Genomic DNA, 20,435 nt, shown 5'->3' with positions numbered 1-20,435 from the left:
TTACTGCATGGGGTACTTGCAGCTCTGAATAATGTTCTTATTTGGTTAGATTTATATACACAGTAAAAGGGGAAGTAACTGCAGCTGTACTGCAGCACAAATTGTGGGAATTCACAGTGTGGGCTCTGCACAGAGCTAAGCAATTCTTTAAAATACTATGAATAATTCTACAAAACACTGCAGGATCCAGCTCTCTGAACCGCATTCAAACAGATTTCTGACTCCTTTTGGAAGCGCGATTGGTGGACGTGTGTCAGTGAGGGTCAGGGTGTTTGAGCAGGAAGAGGAGTTACGTACATGTCGAATCTCAAACTATAAATTGGAATCTTAGTAGGTAATGGGCAGGTTCTTGTCTCTTGTGACCCAGCTAAGACACAGGTACTGTACTTAGTGGTTTGCACATTTTAAGAAACTGATGATGACAACCTTCAGAAAGTGGCTACCTGCTCAGAAACAGCAGCAGACCTTGAAACAGCTGCAGAAATCCCAGGAGGTCCTTGCTTTATGTGGGGCACTGCAAAGAAATTGTTTTGTCATACCAGCTTCCTCAGCACATCAATAAACTTTGCAAAATAAGTTAGCTGCTTCTTTGTTCTCATTACAATTCACCCACCAAATGCTTGCGTTTTACTTGATCTTGCAGGTAAGTGCTATTATTCTGAATTGTTGCTGCTGCAGTGAGTCTGCATGCAACACAAATCTGACAGAGAAAATGTTTCAGCACACCTTAGTTTATGAGTCTTAAGTTTAAAAAAAAAATGAAGAAAGAACAGGACAAAGAGGAGAAACGAGAAATACTGATATATATCCTAATGAGAATGCGGTTTAGTCTCCAACTGTTCTTCCACTTACTCTAGTTTGTAAATTATTCCTAAATTGTACATAAAATATGAACATTTAAGTCCAGATCCTTAGCTGGAGTAATTCTGTATCCCTCTTTTGGTCCCAACAGACAGGCTGATTTACGCCTGCTGACATCTGAGCGATAGTAATTGGTGTTGACATTCTTGGACTGTGTTTAGGTTTAGGTGTTTAGTTCGAACATGGTTTTCAAGAAGCTGAAAACATTGGTATGTTGTTAGGGTAACTGCAGGGATAATTGCGTGATGCTATCCTTATAACTGTTATTCAAACAATGCTTACAGTAGTTACTGGCACTATTTATTTGGATTAGGAAAACAGTAAGACCCAAATTAAAATGGGCATGGAAACATTGCTTCATGGTGCATGATGTTCCTAAGCCATTGACTCATAAAGCCTCTCCACACAGGCCTTGAGGCGGCGGTCACTGGATCCGGAAGGCAGATGTGGGCATCGGCCCCGAGGCGGCACAGCCCTCGGGGCGCAGGAGTGCCTCACACCTCCTCTGCCGCCCTCTCACCAGGACTGGTCTTCTCACAGTCCTTACGCTCCCGTGCCCTCCTTACAAACACCACCCGTGGTGTTCGCTGCGTGAACTGTGCAGTTCCCTGGTGCTGGTGTGACAGTGACTGGCTGGGCACGCGGCAAAGAACAGAGAGGATCGGGTGGAGCCATGAGGCAGACGGATCCCTCCTCATGCAGGCTCCTTCCAGGTGCCACCCCACCGGGCACCCCAAGGACCTGTAAGCTGCGTCCTAGGCAGGGGCTGCGAAGGCAGCTCGCCTCGGCCCTGCCTGCCCCAAGCCCCACGGGCGATGCTGGGCTACTCTCAAGGCACCTGCCGCAGAGGCCCGCCAGGCCCCTGCCCGCGGGCAGCCTGCGGAGGGGAAAGGCCATCCGCGGCCCGCCGTGAGCCCGCGAGGCGGCGCGGGCCTGAGCACCCCGCGGAGCCAAGATGGCGCCTGGCCAGGGTGAAAGCAGGCGGCCGGGCTCCGGGAGGCGGAGCTCCGCGCCCCGCCAACGGCCCGGGACCCGCCCCCGTTTCCCGGGCGACGGTGACGCCGAGCCGCGGGCACCATGGCGGCGCCGGGGCAGGTACTCCCCTCCGCGCCGCTTCTGCCGGCCCCCGCCGGGGCTGCTGCTCGGCCCCCGCGCGCTTCACCGGCCTTAGCCCATCCCGCGGGACGGGGCGGTGGCGAGCTGCGGGGGCAGGGCCGGGGCTGCTGTGCCCCCATGGTGCCCCGCCGCCTTCGCGCCCGCTCTTATTTTTTTTTTGTTAATAATTTATTTTAAATGTCTTCGCTAAGCTTCAGAGAAGGTAAAAAGGGCGGGGTGTTAAAAATGCAGCGTGGGTATGCACACCTGTGTAACCCTCGTCCCCGAGGGAGTTTAAGGGAGAGACTCCCGCCAGGGCCCGCGGAGGCTCCGGCCGGCTCCCTCCGGCCCTGCCTGGCCGCTGAGTCCCGGCTGGGGAGCTCTCACCCACTTCCAGCTCCGCCTGACAGGTTTCAATCGGTTACGGACTCTTGTTAAGCGTATGGCCATTTCTTGGCTTGTTTGTGGCGGTGGGAATCTCCTAGTTTTTGCTTGTTGAGGGAAAGTTGTACAGTCGCCCTTCAAAGAGCACTGAGGGGGTGGAAGCAAGCTCACACCTTGCTTCCAGCGATGTCATGGTTCTACTTCTCACCTTTCATTGCTTTAGGTAGCCAGAGTGCTCTAGAGGATTTCACAAATCCACAGTCCTCCTTAATATTTGCTTTTTTTCCTTGTCTTTGGCCTCATCTTTTTTTTTTTTCTTGTTTTGTTTATTTTTTGCATTGCAATTTTTTACTTGGTGTGATTTCTGACAGTCAGGCAACTCATCTCATGCTGCATGTCAAGAGAAATATAAGAATACAAGTTATTCCTACCAAGATCATATGAGGTGTTGCGTCAGCTCAGAATTTCTCCCTGAAGCCTGTCTGTATAACTGTAGCTGCTACAAGATAATTTTCTTCCACTTGAAGTGCTTTGTTGTCTTGGGTGGCCGAGAAGTTGCTGTGACTGTTGTGGAAGCGACTAACCGCTTTTAGCCGGTGTAATGGTTGCGTCTGTTGGCACGAAGCTACCCTAGCGATTGTTGGTACAAGAGCTTAATGTTTAGGTTTCCTTAAATAAATAAATCCTCTTCCATGTGAAATGTATTATTATGTATTTTAAATGCATTATGAAAAATATATGCATCTTTCACAGTGTTCTCTGTTAGTGTTCTCTGTAAATACTTTGGTTGTTGGAACAGTGTAACACTGGGGTAACGCAGTCAGTTAGGTCATGGTAAAAGAATACAAGGTGTACTGTACGGGAAATGACAGGCTGTCAAAAATATATTGTACATCCATTTGAAATGTACCACTGAAATTTTTGTCGCTTTTACTTTGTGGCTTTATAAAAGGAATCTTTAGAGGAATTCAGTGAACGTTTGTTTGGGTTTTTTTCCACGTATTTTCTATTCCTTATGTATTGAAGTTTGTTCTACGCACGATAGCTTACCTTTGTGATACTTCCTACTACCCTTTATGATTTATTTTTATTGTAAACTCTCTGGAATTGTGCATTTTTATAAATTATATAGTCTCCAGTTTTGGCTGAAGCTAGATTTGCATGGTCTGTATGTAAGCTGTAGGGAGCACCGTATCCTGCCATTGTTTTTGTTGTATTGCTTCTGAGATCTTGAGTCAATTCCTTTTGATTTAAAGTGAATATTTTTATAATTGTTCTGATTTGTAATTACTTTCAGCAGAAAGCGTGTTAGAAAATCTGAATCCTGATCTTAGCCAGTCTTGCCGCTGCTTTATTTTTAAGAACATTTTTCCCGATAAGTATCTGCAGCTGTGAAAACATCAGTAAAGTTTAATGTTATAATATATTTGGTCATCCATAAATCTTGACGTTTGGACTGTGTGAAATTTTTGAAACAGATTTTGTTATTGAAAGGACACTACCAGGGTCTGTTGTTTATAATGGTCCTCTGTAAGCTTTCCTTCCACAGAGGGTTTTATCTTTTGCATTTGACATATTTGCATGGTTCTCTTTTGAATGTACTTGAAATTAGTGTTACTATTTCTGTTTCCTCATTTGTTTAACAACAAAAGAAATAGTATGACTGAAAATAGCAACTATTAATTTTAACTTCCCATTGTGGGAGCGGACAAGTGGGGCTTTTTTAAAACAAACAGGAACAGTGAATGCATTTCTGTTTCTGCCCTATTTATGTAGACAGCTTCAAGATTTTCTGCTTCTGCTGAAGTATTTGACAGCTCGATAACAAAATGTGTATAATAATACAAATAACAGCCTGTGTTGCTGGTGTGTTGGTGGGGTTTTTTTTATTCCCATTTTGATTAAAGTTGTAACTGATATGCAACACTTTCAGGGTACATCTGTACTGCTATCAGCAGTATCGCTCAGACAGAAGTAGCTAAGCTAGCTTTAAATGAGCTAGCTCAGATACTGGAAACTATCTGGCTGTGGCAGGAGAGTTTAGTCCAGTGTAACTTCCCTGATGGAGTGAGGACAGGAGGATCTCAGGTTCCTTACAATGCAGGTATTTGCTGTTATTTAAGGGAGCTGGTAAGCTGTTTCTTTGTGAATATATTTTTGAAAGTCATGGTTTTGCAAAGCACGGTGGTGCATTGTCAAATACAAATAACATCTTCAGCCACTGCAGAGGGCTCATCCTGAAGATCAAGCTTATTTTCCTTCAGGAACACTGGTGCTAATTTCCATTGCTGTGTTTCAAGGTTTTGCCACTCTGGAGAGGCCCTCACCAACACTGCAAGTAGTGAGACATGTGTTCTAGCCAGGGATGGCTCACTCGGGGTTTGGGTTTTTGAGAGAGAGTTCATCCCACCCCCCCCAAACACAGAGGGTTTTTGCAATTTGCTGTGTAACTGTATCACTCTTCTGCTAATAATTGTCTTCTTCGTGGTGGTCTGTGAACATTGGCTGAGAGATTCAAGGAAGATCTTATTCTTTTGTTTTAGAATACGTGATTTGGTATTTTGATTTGATGCTGTTGACAAGGGGTGCCCAAAGCATTTGGAGTAACGTATTGAACACCCAGAAACATATTATACATTCAGAACAGCTAAAAATTCTTCAAAGGAAAATAAAACAGTAACAAATAGTTCTGTAATAGTTGTCTTTATTTAAGTAGGTTAAGTCTACTGCTGTGAGTGTGTATTGGTAGGATGGGTTTGGGATTTTTTTCCCAACGCATGAGGATAGTGTTATCAGAATTAACTCACCTTGGATTACCTCAGTCAGTCACTACAGTTAACGGTAAAATGAACGGTAAATTCTTTGACATCAGTGAACACGTATATAAAATAACTTCTCTTTGAATTTTCTGTGGTGGTTAAAGACAGCAATCAAATGACAAAACATTATTCAATCAAAATAATTACAAGCTTTTAGTCGTGTGTGTGTGTGAAGGTTCTGACCAAACAGAAACTTTCCACAAATACGGGATCGTTCAAATGATTCATGGACTTTCACTACTTTTTTTATTTACAGAAACATTGATAATTTTAAAAATTAATTTTCTAAATTATGTTCTTTCTCTCCCATATTTTCACATCAGTCATTTGGAACAGTATTTCTTATTATCTGATACCTGTGCTTGTTGTAGTGGACAGTTGTGCCACAAATCCATCCTTATCGTGAGCAGTAACAAAGATAATAATGCATTGGTGGGGGGTGTTGCTGCTGGGAATGTCGTTACAGACGCTACATGATGAAATGGTGAAATGGGAAGCGCTCACCTTGCCATGTAAACTGTTGGATTTTGATGTGCAGATTGCAGAGCCTTACCTGCAATACTGTGGTACACCAGCTTGAATACCTCTTAAGTTTAAACTGCAAACTTTAGTTGGTTAAAGAATATGTTTCTGATGCTAGAGGACCTTTAAATGTGTTGGAAGAGATTATAGGTGACTGAGTGCAAGGAACCTGGAGCTATTTTTAAATAAATTTTTGCAATCTTATATATTGCCATAATATAACACTACGTACTAAGACTTCAGCAAATTTTCCCAGAGGTCCTTCTTGCTGTTTGTAATTCAGAGAATGAGATGAGCCTAAGCATCAGCATGTAAACTGTGCTGGGCCTGACAATGCAATGTGGCTTAGGCAGTTTCATACTGTAGCAAGCCAGGTACATAGTGGAGGCAGGAGAAAATTCCTTTTTGGACAAGCTTTTTCTGACATGCTGGATATTGCCCAATACCTTTCAAGAAGCAGTGAGGAGTTAGTTTGGGTAAGTTTCTTGGGAGTTCAGGTAACAAGTTGCTTTCCAGAATGTTCAACTTCTTACCTACTAACCTGTTCCTCAGAGCACAAGACATAAGCAGTGGGAGCTAAAAAAAGACTTTTGATGCACCTCTATTTACTGGGCTACCGCTGTGATCTTGAATGGTGGAGGAGTGTCATGCAGGGCATTGAGAGTGTGCTTCTGGGAGGGTCTTCTTTTGTACTCACACCTGGCTTGTAACCACAGAGGAGAAGCTGGAAGATGGCTTGATGAGAACAAAACTACTATGCCTTGAACTTTCTTAAGCTTTTCTTTCCGATACAGTGCTAAATTCCTCGTGCTATACTAATAAAGTCCATCTGGGGTGATACCTGTAAAATATTAACATTTTGCCTTATAAAGAAGTACGGTCAGTAAGGTGTTGACTGACTGGTAATATGGCATTTATATAATGGTGCCAAAAAAAACATAATAAAGTATCGTATGTATTGGGCATCCTGAGAGAAAGAGATGAACTGGTACCAATTCAGTTTCCAAAACATCAATATAAGTTATTCTTTTAATTCAGCTCTCCCTACTCCTATAGAATTTCTTATTCAACAGGTTTGTAACACCACTGGTCATTTCAGGAAAGCATTCCTATTTTTCCTAATTATTCAAAAATATCTTTCAATAATTGTATAATGTTAGCACATTGAGCTATTCATTCTTTTTTTTTTTCCTAGCTAGGGCATGCAGCCTCAATTACATCAACATTACTGACTGTAGGATTCCTTCTTTTTATACTGCATGAATTATTGCTAGTTAAAAAAAAAAAAGGCAGACTACTGTAATGCTCCTGACTATCTGAAGGAAGCCTTCGTTTACTTCATTCCTGTTGTTCTGATGAGACATTGTATCTGAGACTAACTTTACAGTTGGGAACAAGAATTTTTCATGTCAAAGTACATGTGAAAGTACTTTAGTACATAATTAGAGGAAAAAACCTAGTCTGTCCACTAAATGATCTTTGTTGCCGTCAGTCCTGTTTCATCAGTCTCGGGTGTTGTAATTCAGCTGGCCCCAAAGCTTTCAGTGTCTCTTGCAGTTTGGGAGCAGCAGGGGGAGCAGTGTAGCTTTATTTGGGGGCTCTCCTTGACCAACGCTAGAGTTAGTAGGTTAGTAGCCCAGGACAATCCTGTTCAGGCTCAAAAATTAGGAATTCTTCCACTTGTATCTCTCTCTAGGTGAGCTAGAAAAATTATACTTCAAGCTTTGCCTTGCTGCACTTCTGTAAAGCCCAAGTCCCGCAGATGTAGAAGTGTACCTGCTACAAGTAAGTTATCGGGTTTTTGTGTCCTGGTGCAGAAGCAGGTCACGCCCATTAGACTCACAGTCATGAGGCTGGAAGGGATCTTTGGGACATGAGCTGGTTCAGCTGCCTGCCCAGAGCTGGGCCAGCACTGAATGCAAACCAGGGCTTTGTCCAGTTCAGTCTTGAAAACCTGCGAGGGTGGAGATTCTTGCACCTTTCTGGGTAACCTATTCTAATGCTTAGTTACCTTCATAGTGAAATATTTTTCCTTATGCTGTCCCCTGCTAATGTATTGTAGGTCCCTTTGAACAGAAATGTTCTGCAGGAGTCTGCAGGAGTCTGTTCTTTTCTATTGGATTCTGTAGCATTTTGTTTGTTCGATTCTGCTCGATTCTGTTAAATTCTTTTCTGTTGGACCCTGTTGGACCCTGTTGGACCTTATTAGATTGCTAGATTCCGTCGGATGATTCCGTCGGATGATTCTATGAGGTTCCGTCGGATGATTCCGTCAGCTTCCATGAAATTCCGACAGATTCCGACAGATTCTGTTGGATTCTGTTCTTTTTTGTTGGATTCTGTTCTTTTTTGTTGGATTCTGTTCTCTTTTGTTGGATTCTGTTCTTTTTTGTTGGATTCTGTTCTTTTTTGTTGGATTCTGTTTTTTGTTGAATTCTGTTAAATTCTCTTCTATTAGATTCTGTAGGATTCTGTTAGATTCTGTTCTTTTCTATTGGATTCTGTTCTGTTCTGTAGGGTTCTGTTCTGTTCTTTTTTTTAGGATTTTTTTCTATTCTGTGACCATTGTTCCTTGTTCCCCTGCCACACACCCTCGTAAGAGTCTGGCTCATCTCACATTTTGTAACGTGCTTGGACACTTCACTGTCACCTACATATTCTATTGTAAAATAGGGGGTTTTTCCACTGTTTTATTTATTTCATAGATTTCTTACTGAAGTGTGTGGTTGAATGTTTTTGGTCAGTGACATACACTAAATAAAATATCATCAAATGTTCCTAATTTTTGTAAGACTCATTGCATTGTTGGTGCATTCTCAGTCTGTTATCACCTATAACATGTACATCCTTGTGTTTCCTATAAGGAACTGCCTTCTGTATTACAAATATACTGACATTCCCTGAAACAGTAGTGTCTGATCCTTGTATGAGTATCATTGTGTTGCAGCAAACATCTTGACTTTTTTTTCGGTTAGGGATGGAGTCAGTGCAGACAGTAAATCTGAAAATGCAATCAAATATACGGTGAAGAGCAAATAGCATGGTAATGTGTATGTGAACTCATATCTTAAGCAGAAACTGATTCTAAAATTTAATTACTGTGCAATCTAGTATCATGTTGTTCAAATCTAGATTCATGGATTTTTTTTTTTTTGCACGTATGTATTTCTATTGTTTTTACCTGCAAGTTAATTTAATCTCGTGCTGCACATAATATGTCACTATGTTCCCACATGGATTTAAGATAAAAAACCTATTTTCCATGCATCTGCCTAGCTTTTCTCTTGTGAAAATGTGTTACAGCATTGTGTTACTGCTATATAATTATAGCTATGTTACATTTTTGGCATTTGTTGAATTAATCCCTTGCATACTTCCTTGAAATAAAAATGTTTTTAGATAAGTTACTGACTTAAAAAAAATAAACCTTTTAAAATTCTATTCCTGTATACATATGTGTGTGTAGGAAGAAGATCAAGATCAGGATGCCATAGGTGGAAAGAAGGTCATTAATCGGACGTTTCTTTCTCCTCCCCAAATTACTGCTTTGTCAGAAGAAAATGTAGAAGGAGTTCAAAAGTAAGTGGCAATGATAACAATGCTAGAGCCAGTGTAATAATGAAATAAAAATTATAGACCATTTGTTAGTTTTCCTTTGTGATGGTTACGTCATTAGTCTTTAATTGTTCAGTTAAATCATTGGTATTTAATATGATTTATGAAAGATAGAAAGAAATACTGTTGATCTCAGATCTACTTTGTTCTACTGTATTTCCTATATCTCTTGATTTGCCTTCGACTCCTTTTTTTTCCCCACCGATATTTCATGTTGATGTGGTTTCTGAGTTTACAATAGTATTAAATATGCTGTAAATGAAATACTAGGATGTAAAGAAGAACAGGCCAGTACTGAGCTTTTTTTATAAGTCTCACTTCGTAACATTTTTGCTAAAACATTTAAGATTCTGTGCTGTAACATAAGTTATTGAAAAATCAGAAAGGTTTTAAAAGTTCAGAAAGGGGTGGAAAGCTTAGTAATACCTTAGGTAGCCATTGTGGTGCACTGGCGAAAGAGGAGGCAGCCAGAGACTTCTGATGTAAGCCCATCTTGTCTTTCCTTTAGCAACACTCTCGCTTGTTATTAGTGCTTAATAGCAGCTAAATTTAGGAGGTCAGGAGTTCAACCTGAGACTCTAGACTTATATTTTAAGGATGGGGTTTTTCAGAAGTGCCCAAATTATTTAGGAGCGCTTGTGTCCACTAGTAAATTCTTAGTTAATTGAAAGCCAAAGGGCTGGTCCACTGAACTTGTTTGGGTGGGAGGGAGTAAGAAAATCCAACCTTGTCCCTCTGAATAGATAAACCATTTAATAGAGATTGAAATATTATTAATGAAATATATTCTGTTGAAGGGGGGAAAAAAAAAGTTCTTCCTGGGATTTTCTTTTTAAGAAAGCTAGAAAGAAAATTTGTTCCCGTCAAATAATAATAAAAAAAAATTCTTTCATTTACTGCTTTCTCTTGCACGATAAGCCTCTTATTTTAGAGGAGAGTGAAGCGTACAACTCACCGCAGACTAAAATGTGCTTAAGGACGCAATTTATTGTGAAACTTTCTCATTAAGATTAAAAAGAAAAGCATTGACGGATCGTACATTTCTTCTTAGTCTCAGCTGATCACATATGTATTTATAGATAGATACACACTGTACAAGTGGATTGTAAAGTATATACTGTATCTGACTGAAAAGAGGATAGTTACAGGGTATTTTATGCACTCTAAGCAGTTCAGCAGCAGCACTGAAATTTTGGTAGTTTACCACAGTGTGTCATATCTATACACAAGAGCAGTTTGAAGGCCACAGCTAAGGTTAGAAAATCAGAACAGATCTGATTCAGTGTGAGAATTTTGATGTCCTGCATTCCCGTCTGTCATGGAGTTTTATACTGCTGTCCGTCTCCACAGGACTTGAGCACCTTCCGTGAAGGAAGAAATAGTCATCAGGGTAACTAGGAAGTCTAAATGCCCCATCATTTCCCAGTCATTTGTAGATACTGTTGTCAGTGACATGCCTTGCAGAATATTGAAAAGACGAGTACTGGCATTGTTAGCAGCATCAGAGAAAATCTAAATCCTTGAGAAGCTCTGATTATGAAAACACAGAGTTGGCAGAAGCTTCAGAAAGAGAGGATATGGACTGTTTCAAACCTTGGAAAGTTCAGCTGGCCACATTCCACTTCTATTTCAGTACACAGTTAAGTGTTTTTAACTGACTCGCATGTGTACAGCCGTACAAATTTGTCATGCAGAACAAAGGAATACATGTTTTAAACAAAACTGATTGGATTATATGTTTTACTTTGTTAGCTATTGAGGTTTTAATTAAAAAAAAGAGACTCATCGTGTGTGACGGTGTATCTCTACTGGCTTGGTGAAAACCCTGAAAAACTAACGGTTGCCTATCAGTAGGTCTGAGATTAATGCCCTGCTTAGGAAGGAATGAGAAATAAGGCAGGGAAAAAAAGATTTTGCTCTTTTACAGGGGACTAGAAACTGTGGTCACAACTGGCACCTGTATCGTCAGGTATAGTTGAGAAGCAAAGGATTGCTTTAATGCAAAACTTACCTTCCCGAGACATGGCTGAAGTTGTACTGGAAGAACTGCAAACTGAAGTCCTAGCCCTGATCCCCTCTCTTCATGTGGAAAAATGCACACAATTATTATAAAAGACATAACTAATTCTGTGTTTGGATAGAGTAGACACAAATGTGTCAGCAACATCATGGTCTCCTACAAGGGAGTGTATTTTTTCATTACTTTTTCAGGTTAAAGTAAGTGGAAAAATTTCCACAGTGTGCCAGTAAAATAGGATGAGTCTCTTAAATGTCTTGACCACTATGGAAGTGGAATTTAAACTTCTAAATATTGTAGATACTTTCAGTAATTTTATATTATTTACATTCATTTTCAAATGTAATTTTTCTTCAGAGGCTACATGAAAAATAATCTTGAAAGGGAAGCAAGATCTTTTTATTACTGTAAAACTATCTCAATCAGAGTGAAAGAGTGGTAGTATGAAGTGGAGACTAATTGTTCCCTTTCATCCAACAAACCCCTTCCTGAAAAAACACTGATTTTTCTCAGGGATTTTCAGCTGTATTTCTCTTTGGGTTTTGTAATACTTCTGTTTTTATTATTTCATTAATCATATCTTAACATTTAAATAATGTCTGTTGAAACCTGTAGGTGTGTGTTTACTTTTTTCAGTTGGTATGTCCTCTGATCATAAACATTCATATCTAGAAACTGATGTAGCTAAGTTCCAGGAAGATATATACATATATGTATAATATAATAATAGTAAATATCAGAGATATAATTACTAGCAGACTAAGTTAAACTTTGGAATCTGTAATTTATTTTAAAATTTCATTATTTTACTCTGCAATTTATTCTAGAAAACTGGAAGAATTTCTGAATTTTAAACAATTAAAGACATCTTTGAAAGAAGCTATTTTGCTGGATTATTATACTGCAGGATTTTGTTGGGCTAAAGAAATGAACTTCAGTCTTATACAGCTCTCAGGATTCATGGATCTATTGAATTTCCTGTTGGAGAACCTCAGTGGTAAGTATAATTAAAAATCGTAGAATAACTATCTGAAGTGGAAGGCAGGAATATTTTCCAGTCATTTTAATAAAGCAATATTTGATTACAAGTAATTGTAAAATGATTTATTTTCCTCTTGAATGTTGACATGTTATACCTTGTACCTGAAAATAATTCTTATTGGCAGACGTTAAACTTTCGTTAGAGACATCTTAGTCTTTTTAGCAGAATATCCCTCTTTCTTTGTTTGTACAGTATGTGGTACAAAAGGTCCAGGTCCTGAAGGACCTCTTCTTTGCTATGGTAAAATAAATAATAATTACAGTAGAGTGAGAGCAAGGAGCTCCTAAATTCCAATTCCAGCTGTCTCAGTGACTGACTCACTGTAGCCTTGGGCACATTTCTCTGCTGTTTGAGATATTCGGTACGTCCTGTAGCATTACAGCAGGTGAATTACATTTATTTTATCCTTGGAGTTCAACTCTCAGGCAGCTTTCTATATGGCAAATGCTGCACTTCTGGCACAAAATATATCCATTAACTAAAGACTGGTGAGGGAAGTAAACTGGCATCACTACCAAAGATGAAAAATGACAATTAAAGGACTGTAGCTCCTGTGGCTATAAGGAAATTTGCAGCAAAGCATGTAGCTTGGGTCTAGTGGGAACAAAATAACGAGAAAAAATGGTAGCAGCATCCTCTAAGAGCTGTTTTTCAGAGATCACAGTGCTTACTTAACATTCACTTTGAAGGTGATTATGTCGAGAAAAGTCCATCCCAGAGGAAGAGCTAAAGGACTCAGCGGTTCCATTCAAAGAGAAGATGAATATTTAAAATCAAGCTTATAATAGTTATTATACTCTTTCATTGTAATTTGGTTCAAGGGCCTTTCTGACTTGGAATTTTGACAGAATATGTACGTGCTTTATGATCACTGGAATTCCAGTTGTCCTTCCTGTCTCCAATGAGAAAGTATCTTAACATATGCTAACTATATATAACAATGGAGAAGAATGGAAACATGTCAGAAATTAGTTTTATGAGACTGCATGTAATGCATGTGTACTAGACAGGCTGGTAGCGCAATTGATTATTAAAGCTGGCTGGCTGGCTGGCTGGCTGACTGAGGAATGTGACCTTAGTTGCATAAAGTGTTGCCAAACTTTAACTCTTTAAGCTGACATTTTCCATGGCAGTGTCTGCCTCTGGTTAATTTTTATATATAAAATTACAAGTAGAACAGTTCAATGAGCTTGCAGACAGAGGCTGTGGAAAAAAAATATATTATTTTGTGCCTTTTTTTTTAACAGCTCTAATATCCTTATGCTTCGAAGTAAAGACATAAGGGTTGGCAAGCAAGTGTTGTGAATTTGCTTTTTGCTGTCCTGTGAAAATCCATTTGGATTTGGCTAAGATAAATGGCTTTTAGGGAAAGAAAATGCAGTTTGTAAATGCTTACAGGAGACTTCTTATATTTTTTTCATAGCTAAGTTCACAGAATAATCCATTTTCTAAAGTATGCTGTAGCCCAGGGCTGAGATGAATTTCCTTGTAATTACTGTTCTCGGCTGGTGCAAGTTCCAAGACCAAACATTTCAACTAAGAGCAAAATGCTAATGTCTTCTATATTAATGACCATTTTCTTTCCCTTCCCTACACTGGACCCAAGAGCCTGGAGAATTAAGCTGATTTGACCATAATAGCAAGAATAGCATGGATTTAGAGAAGGAGGGTAGTGGAAACTCATTTAAGGCTGGTAAAGGAGGGAGAACAACTGAGTTTTGGGAGCTGGAGGCTTTGGTTGATTTGGGAGCGAGGCTGAATTACTTACATGATTTGGGTCATCTTCTAGACATTGAGGGTGAAGTGCTCCTTACCTCACAGAAATACTGTGAGAGCCTTCCCGGGAGAGGTAGATGGGGCTGAAAATCCCTTGTGCAAAGGAAAGAGAAAATTGGGACTAGCTGTTGACAGACCTGGGCCTGGGTGTTGTGACTTCTCATGATCTTGTTATGTGACTTCACTTCCCTACTAACTCTGATATTTCTGGTTCTATTGCTCTTTCTCATTTCCCATGGCTTCTATTCTATTTCCTCCACATTCTCTGTATTCCTTTAGTGTTTCTTCTGTTACGGTTATTTATATTGTGCTGCCTCTGTTACTGAAAACTGAGGTGAAATTTTCAGGGTTTTGATTGCTGTACCACTAAAGGGCAAAACTATAAAGACCAGAATCTTGTAAGTTTTTTAATTTGTTTTCTGTACAAAAATCAAGGAGCAGATCCACAGAGAATTAAAACAATAAGGAATATAAATCTGTTTCACCACTGGTAGATATTTCCCCATTTTCTACTCCAGATTTTTCAGACTTAAAAAGAAGTAGTAAATTGTGTTCAAAACTTTTTTTTAAACTCCGGCGTAATTCTAGTGACGGCACATGCTATACACAAATCAAAAAGATGAATCCTTTCTTTTTAAAGGTTCGGCAAACACTGATATACAGTTCAGATTTTCCTCTTTGTCAAGACAGTTAACAAAAAGAATGTAAAATCTAATTCAAAGCTGTTTTGGCATTTGGTTTTGATTTCCAGGGTAAAAATGTAAAGTAATTATCTGTTTTGAGGGGGTGCAAAAATGTCTCCAAGTTTGATGATACGTGCAGAGTATTATGCATATTCGTGTTTAATCAAGTATGACTGTAAGCACTTAAAAAAAATGGTTACCCTCTTTAACATCTGTTCCTGTATACAGAAACCAGTAGGTTTGTATTACAAGAAGCATGGTCAGAAGAACAATCTTTTACTATATATAAACAGTAGTAAATTTATTTTAAAGATAAACATACTATACATCTCAAATTTACATACTATTCTGCCTGTGGTTATCTCTGCATAAGTAAGAGGCCAAGCTGTAGTATCTTAAACACCCATTATTGTGATTGTTACATTATGAAGGTAGATTGGTGATCTTCTGATGGAATTTTAATGCACATTTTATTGATAAGAATAATGGCAACAGGCAAAATTGTTTGACTGCTGTTGCTTTTTAAGTTTCTACATGGCTCATAATGTAACTTCTTAAACTTCAAGAAGTATTATAATTAAAATGGGACAAAAAAACCCACCTCACCCTTTCATGTTTATACATAGTTTTTGCTCTTTGGGATTACTTTGCAGACAAACATATGACCTTAGGAGATAATTTAAAAGAACTTGGAAAAGCAATGGCTGGAATAGGAGAAACTGATTCAGAACGAAGTGGTGACCTGAATTTCTTCAGCATTGAGCAAGCCAAAGCAGTCATTGATTACTTGAATATCAGGTATTTATTTCTACAGGATCCGTTATTTCTTATTTGAATAATTTAACATGGTGGGAAGACGGCTGATAAAATAAGTTAAAATTATTTAATTGGATATGTTCATACTGTGCCAACATACTGCACACACCAAACTGTAAAACATTAAAAAGAAGAGAGAACATGCAAGTAGCAGTAAAGATCTGGCATCAGATGTCAAAGCCCAGGAAATAAATTTAGACTCGAAGTTTATCAAAAAGTAAGATTAGGCTGAAAAGCTTCCTTTTGGGTTTTGTTTTGGGTGATAAAAGGGAAAGGGGAGAGAGCTGTATAGAGAATATTCTTGGTTTGCTGTTAAAACATTCCATTTTTAGATTCCAGTTGAACAAAATCCTAGGTCTTGTCTATAACTTTAAGTATTTGTCTGGCCTTGACAGCTCTAGTGGACTTCTTAAGTGGTTTAAAGTTTTGTACTTTACATAACTAAGGCTACGGTCATATAGGAGTCATAAAAATGCTGCATTTCAAAGTTAACAAAAGTTCAGTATCTACACGAAAAGGTTTCAGGACATATCTCAGCTTTTAAACAGAGACACAGAAAGAGACGCGAACAGCAGTAGTTCTGTTATTTATCTGAGAAAAATCTTCAGGGTCTGATAGCACCCAATCATACCTCTCCATGTAAAGTCTTAACTATACAGTAATGTATACAGACCTTTCTCCATTGAAATGCCATAGTTAGGACAGTGGCTATACTCATATACCACTGTTTCCAGTACACGATGGACAGAATGGTTCTCAAGCTGTTGTATCACCCGTAAGCGTTGAGGGCAAGGAGATGGAAATGTACTATTGTAATATGTGCTCATACACTATACTACATCTGTAGCCCTTCAGCCCATTTTCTGACCTGAATGGCGGTTAGAGGGGAGAGATTTTGTGGCAGATGGGCATAAAAAGTAAGGTCGGTCATGACTGATCCATACATAGAATTGTTGGGAATTTTCTGACTCTTCTTTTGCTAGGAAAAGTTTAACATGTCAAAGAGGTTTTTTTAGGGTGTTTTCCTGGATGCAGAAAAGTATTTCCTCTTGAAGACAGACAAAAATACTAGGATAGATGATAGCCTTCCAGTATCCCTCAGAAATCCACAGCCCAGTCCCCTCGGATTCAGGCTGAGGATTTAAACCCATCACAGGCAATTTCTCTTACAATTGGGCTATAAAGTTTGTCTCTTTCTCCTGCTCTCTGAATTTTTTCTTTTGTTTCTTTTTTTCATGGAAAATATAAAAAACTTCAGGTTCTTCCCGTATGAAATGAGAACATCTCTTTAAATCTCAAGTTTCTGTAGTCAAGGCAAACCAATGTCCTGCCAAGTACTAGCCCTGAACTAAAAGGAAACTTGGCATTTAAGATGTCTCACTCAACTTCTTCTCCCTTCCTGTCTGTGCCTTTTGTATATTTATCTGGAACAAATGTTCTTTCCAAATAGCATGTCTATAGCTCTTGTGTAAATTATCCATTGAGAGATATCTTGTCCATGAAGTAATTCCCTCACAGTCACAAGAATTTCATCCAAGAGATTAGGTGCTCCATCCTACTACCACCGAAGTATTAACTGGGCGGGAATATAATCAAGCCACAAGACTTTTGCAGCAGAATGGTATTTTGGCCACCAAATATGCGGTTGTATGTTCAAACTGCTCAATTTATTACAAGTATGTGCTGTTACAAAGTCATGGATATATACACAGACACTGAAATGTGTCCTATGTGTCCAGTTTATGCAATCCATTATTTCAGACATTTGAATGTTTTTTTCTAAATAAGAACTGAATGAGCACACTTCTTATGTGGGTGTATTTTGAACTTTATGAACTTAGAAATACATTGACTGAGTTTTATTACAAGTCAAGTTAATGTATTACTTCAACATTTTTTCCTGTTCTTCAATTTTTTTCTTTAATTTTAAATGATAGGCCTATAGCTTTTTTTTTCTACTCAAGATAGTATGACATGTTTTAGTTCAGATCACTTTTTTACAGATGAGCTATAAACCCATGGGATTTACAATGGAAATGGGGACAAATGCTTAACCACATCAGCACAAACTCTGCAGCAACTATAATGACACCTTCAGGTTTGGTGGAGGGTGACAGTTATCATCTTTTTTATCTTGTCTCCTTGGGCAAACACACATCAACATAGCTCCTGACATTTTCTTTCAGGAAGCAGCGGAGCTAGGGAAATATGTCATTGTTAATCACCTTCACATTCTCATATGACATCATAAGAGGGTCTATTCTTAACAAGCTTATTTGCAAGAGTAATTATTAATTGCTACAAACGTTGGTACAGAATCTTTTCGTTTACAATAGATACAAAGAAAAAAGCATTTTATATAATGTTTAAAGAAGAAAGAAAATTACACTGTTGTGTCAAAATAAATACTGATGTATAATTTCCATGATATGATTCAAAGAGTGTTAAATGGAGGAATTCTTTCCTTGATATAGGATTAAGGGTGCCAGGGTGAACAGAGTTCTATTAAAAAATAAATAAATAAAAATTCAGAAATGCCAAAAGTAATCACTTCGTTTTGGGGAATATTATAAATTGTCTGTACCTGTAAAATAGTCCATAAAGAATATCATAACACATCTAGAGAGGAAGGGGAAGAGCTGATTTTCAGGTGCTATATATCTGTCTCCTTTCCAAGGCACTGGAATAAATAAAAGAAAAAAAAGTCTGAAGTGTTAAGTTCTGACAGTGCAGTTTGAAAGATGTATATCTTATTTCTTGTGTGTCTACAATGTTCATAAAATATTTTTTGTCTTTTTCAAATAATCCCTGTTAGAATTTTACCAATTAATAGGTGTGTATGTGAGGAGACACGTTTATTTACATAAATTGGGGTGAGTCATTTCCAGGTTAAGTCCTGAAATCTGCTTAAACATAATCCTGTATTTCCACTGAAACATGGCAGGAATTCTTTGGTGAAGTACAACAATAAAAATGTACTGCAAATGAAATGGCAAATATTGTAACAACTTAATTGCCTATGTGCTTTGGGGGTCTGGGGGAAGGGAACTTGTAGCTTATGGTAGCCAAATTTCTTATGCAAGTTGGTAAACAAATTTGTTTTTTAACTAATGGTAATTGAATGACGGAATTAAATGTAACTGTAGAATAAAACTTTTTTATGGCACTTAAAGAGCCAAATGTTCAATGAAGCTGCCATAATACTTCTCACCAAATTAGGAAATGCATCTGTACATATGTGCAAAACGTCTGCGCCTGTTTGGGTAAAAATGCATTTCAAAGTTTCACAGATGCATTTGACTAACTGCTGGAAGATGATCTGTTGTCGCATAAGAGAGGCAGGCCATGCTGCCACTTCGGTCTCCTAATTCTGAGCTGCTTCATGGGCTGGAAGAACCACTGCTGTATGTTAGTTGGCACTCTAGCACTGCTTAAATTAGACCAGATCGCCCCTGGTCTGCAGTATTTCGTGGAACCTCTGGTACGGTGGCAGTGGCCTGTGGCAGCATGTAAGTACCAATGGTGATTCAGGGAAGGACAGCCAGCTAAAATAGTGTGTACTGAGCATCGACTCCCACAGCTGGCTTCCCTGTTACCTCCCAGAGCCAGGATTGTATTTCAGACACCTACGTCCCACCGCAGCAGCCTCTTGCTTTGCACGCAGCTGGCTGGTCCAGCCCTTCTGCTGGTCGTGCCGGGGCATGAGACTGACGGGTGGGAGAAAAGCCTCAGTGCTGTGGGGTGGCCAGCCATGGTGGCACCTCCAGGGGCTGGCTCTCTGAGAGCCTTGGGCAGCGCCATGTCTCAAAGAGCAGCCCATGCTGGGTTGTGTGGCCAGACACTGGTGTTGTAAACATGGTTTCATAGCATTTGCGTGATATCCTGCAGCTAGTAGCAGTGTCTCTAGCATTAGTTAGATAATTGTGTATGTTGGGTGTAGTAGTTATTTCTGTAGACCCATGGAAAAATGGAAGTTGGAAGGGACTTTTGGAGGCCATCTAGTCCGAAGTCCTCCTCAAAGCAGGCCCTCAGTATACCAGATGTTGCCTTGCAAGTACCAAGCAAAGAGGCATCACCATCCCAGTTGGTGGCTCCCTTAAGAAAGGAACCTGTGTCCTGTCCTTAGCTGGAAAGCACAGGAACCAGTTACAGACGTTCTCTGCAAACATTGCCGTACCTTTCATGGATACATCAGGCAGGAGTCGATAAACTCTTGGAATCATTCTTCCACCTGGACTTGCTATGAAATCACAGAGCTGTGTTTTGAATCATATGTCAAAATGACATCGGAAGCCAGAAGTTCTGTATCATGATTTTAAGAGAACAAGTAATTGTAACAGATGGACTGTGACAAACCAAACCTTTGATTAAACAAATGCCATATCATTGATCATTAGGAAAGAGAACAAGAAAAAGTATTTAAAACATGTGAAAAGGAAAGCCATATATGTTTTAAGGAAGATAAATATTTTAGGCCATTGAGAAAATCTACTTTAAGTTACTTCTGTTGTAATACACAAAACTCCAGTGTGTCAATCTAGTTTTTTAGTTTTCCTTTAAGGAAATAACATGCTGATTTTGAAACATGACCTTGAGAGAATAAATGCTTCCATTCTTTATTGTTTTGGTGTCCCAGGATCAAACTTGCTCCCTGGACTGGCAGCCCATCCCAGAATCTGAAAGCTGATTTGGCTTTGTTTCCTTCTTGTCCACTATTGCTGATATTAAAGGCATAAGTATCCTGGTGATGCGTGTTTCAGGAATTACTTTTTTCAGAGTAGAACTTTGTCTTCTCAGAGTTCAAT

The 20,435-nt window shown here is 39.1% G+C and overlaps 1 protein-coding gene across 1 annotated transcript in view; it reads left to right on the top strand.

The window, feature by feature from the left end:
• The first annotated feature begins 1,938 nt into the window (after positions 1-1,938).
• The window catches only part of CABCOCO1 (ciliary associated calcium binding coiled-coil 1), a 52,478-nt gene continuing 33,981 nt past the window's right edge, over positions 1,939-20,435 (top strand). The window contains exons 1-4 of the mRNA XM_068397416.1: positions 1,939-1,956; positions 9,148-9,260; positions 12,141-12,310; positions 15,468-15,612. Of these exons, the coding sequence (XP_068253517.1) occupies positions 1,939-1,956; positions 9,148-9,260; positions 12,141-12,310; positions 15,468-15,612 (446 nt within the window). The remainder of the gene's footprint in view (positions 1,957-9,147; positions 9,261-12,140; positions 12,311-15,467; positions 15,613-20,435) is intronic.

This window comes from Nyctibius grandis, chromosome 4 (genome assembly GCF_013368605.1).
Source record: "Nyctibius grandis isolate bNycGra1 chromosome 4, bNycGra1.pri, whole genome shotgun sequence".
Taxonomy (NCBI): Eukaryota; Metazoa; Chordata; class Aves; order Nyctibiiformes; family Nyctibiidae; genus Nyctibius; species Nyctibius grandis.
Note: the sequence above shows the minus strand (reverse complement) of the source record. Positions and strands in the feature narration are given on the sequence as shown.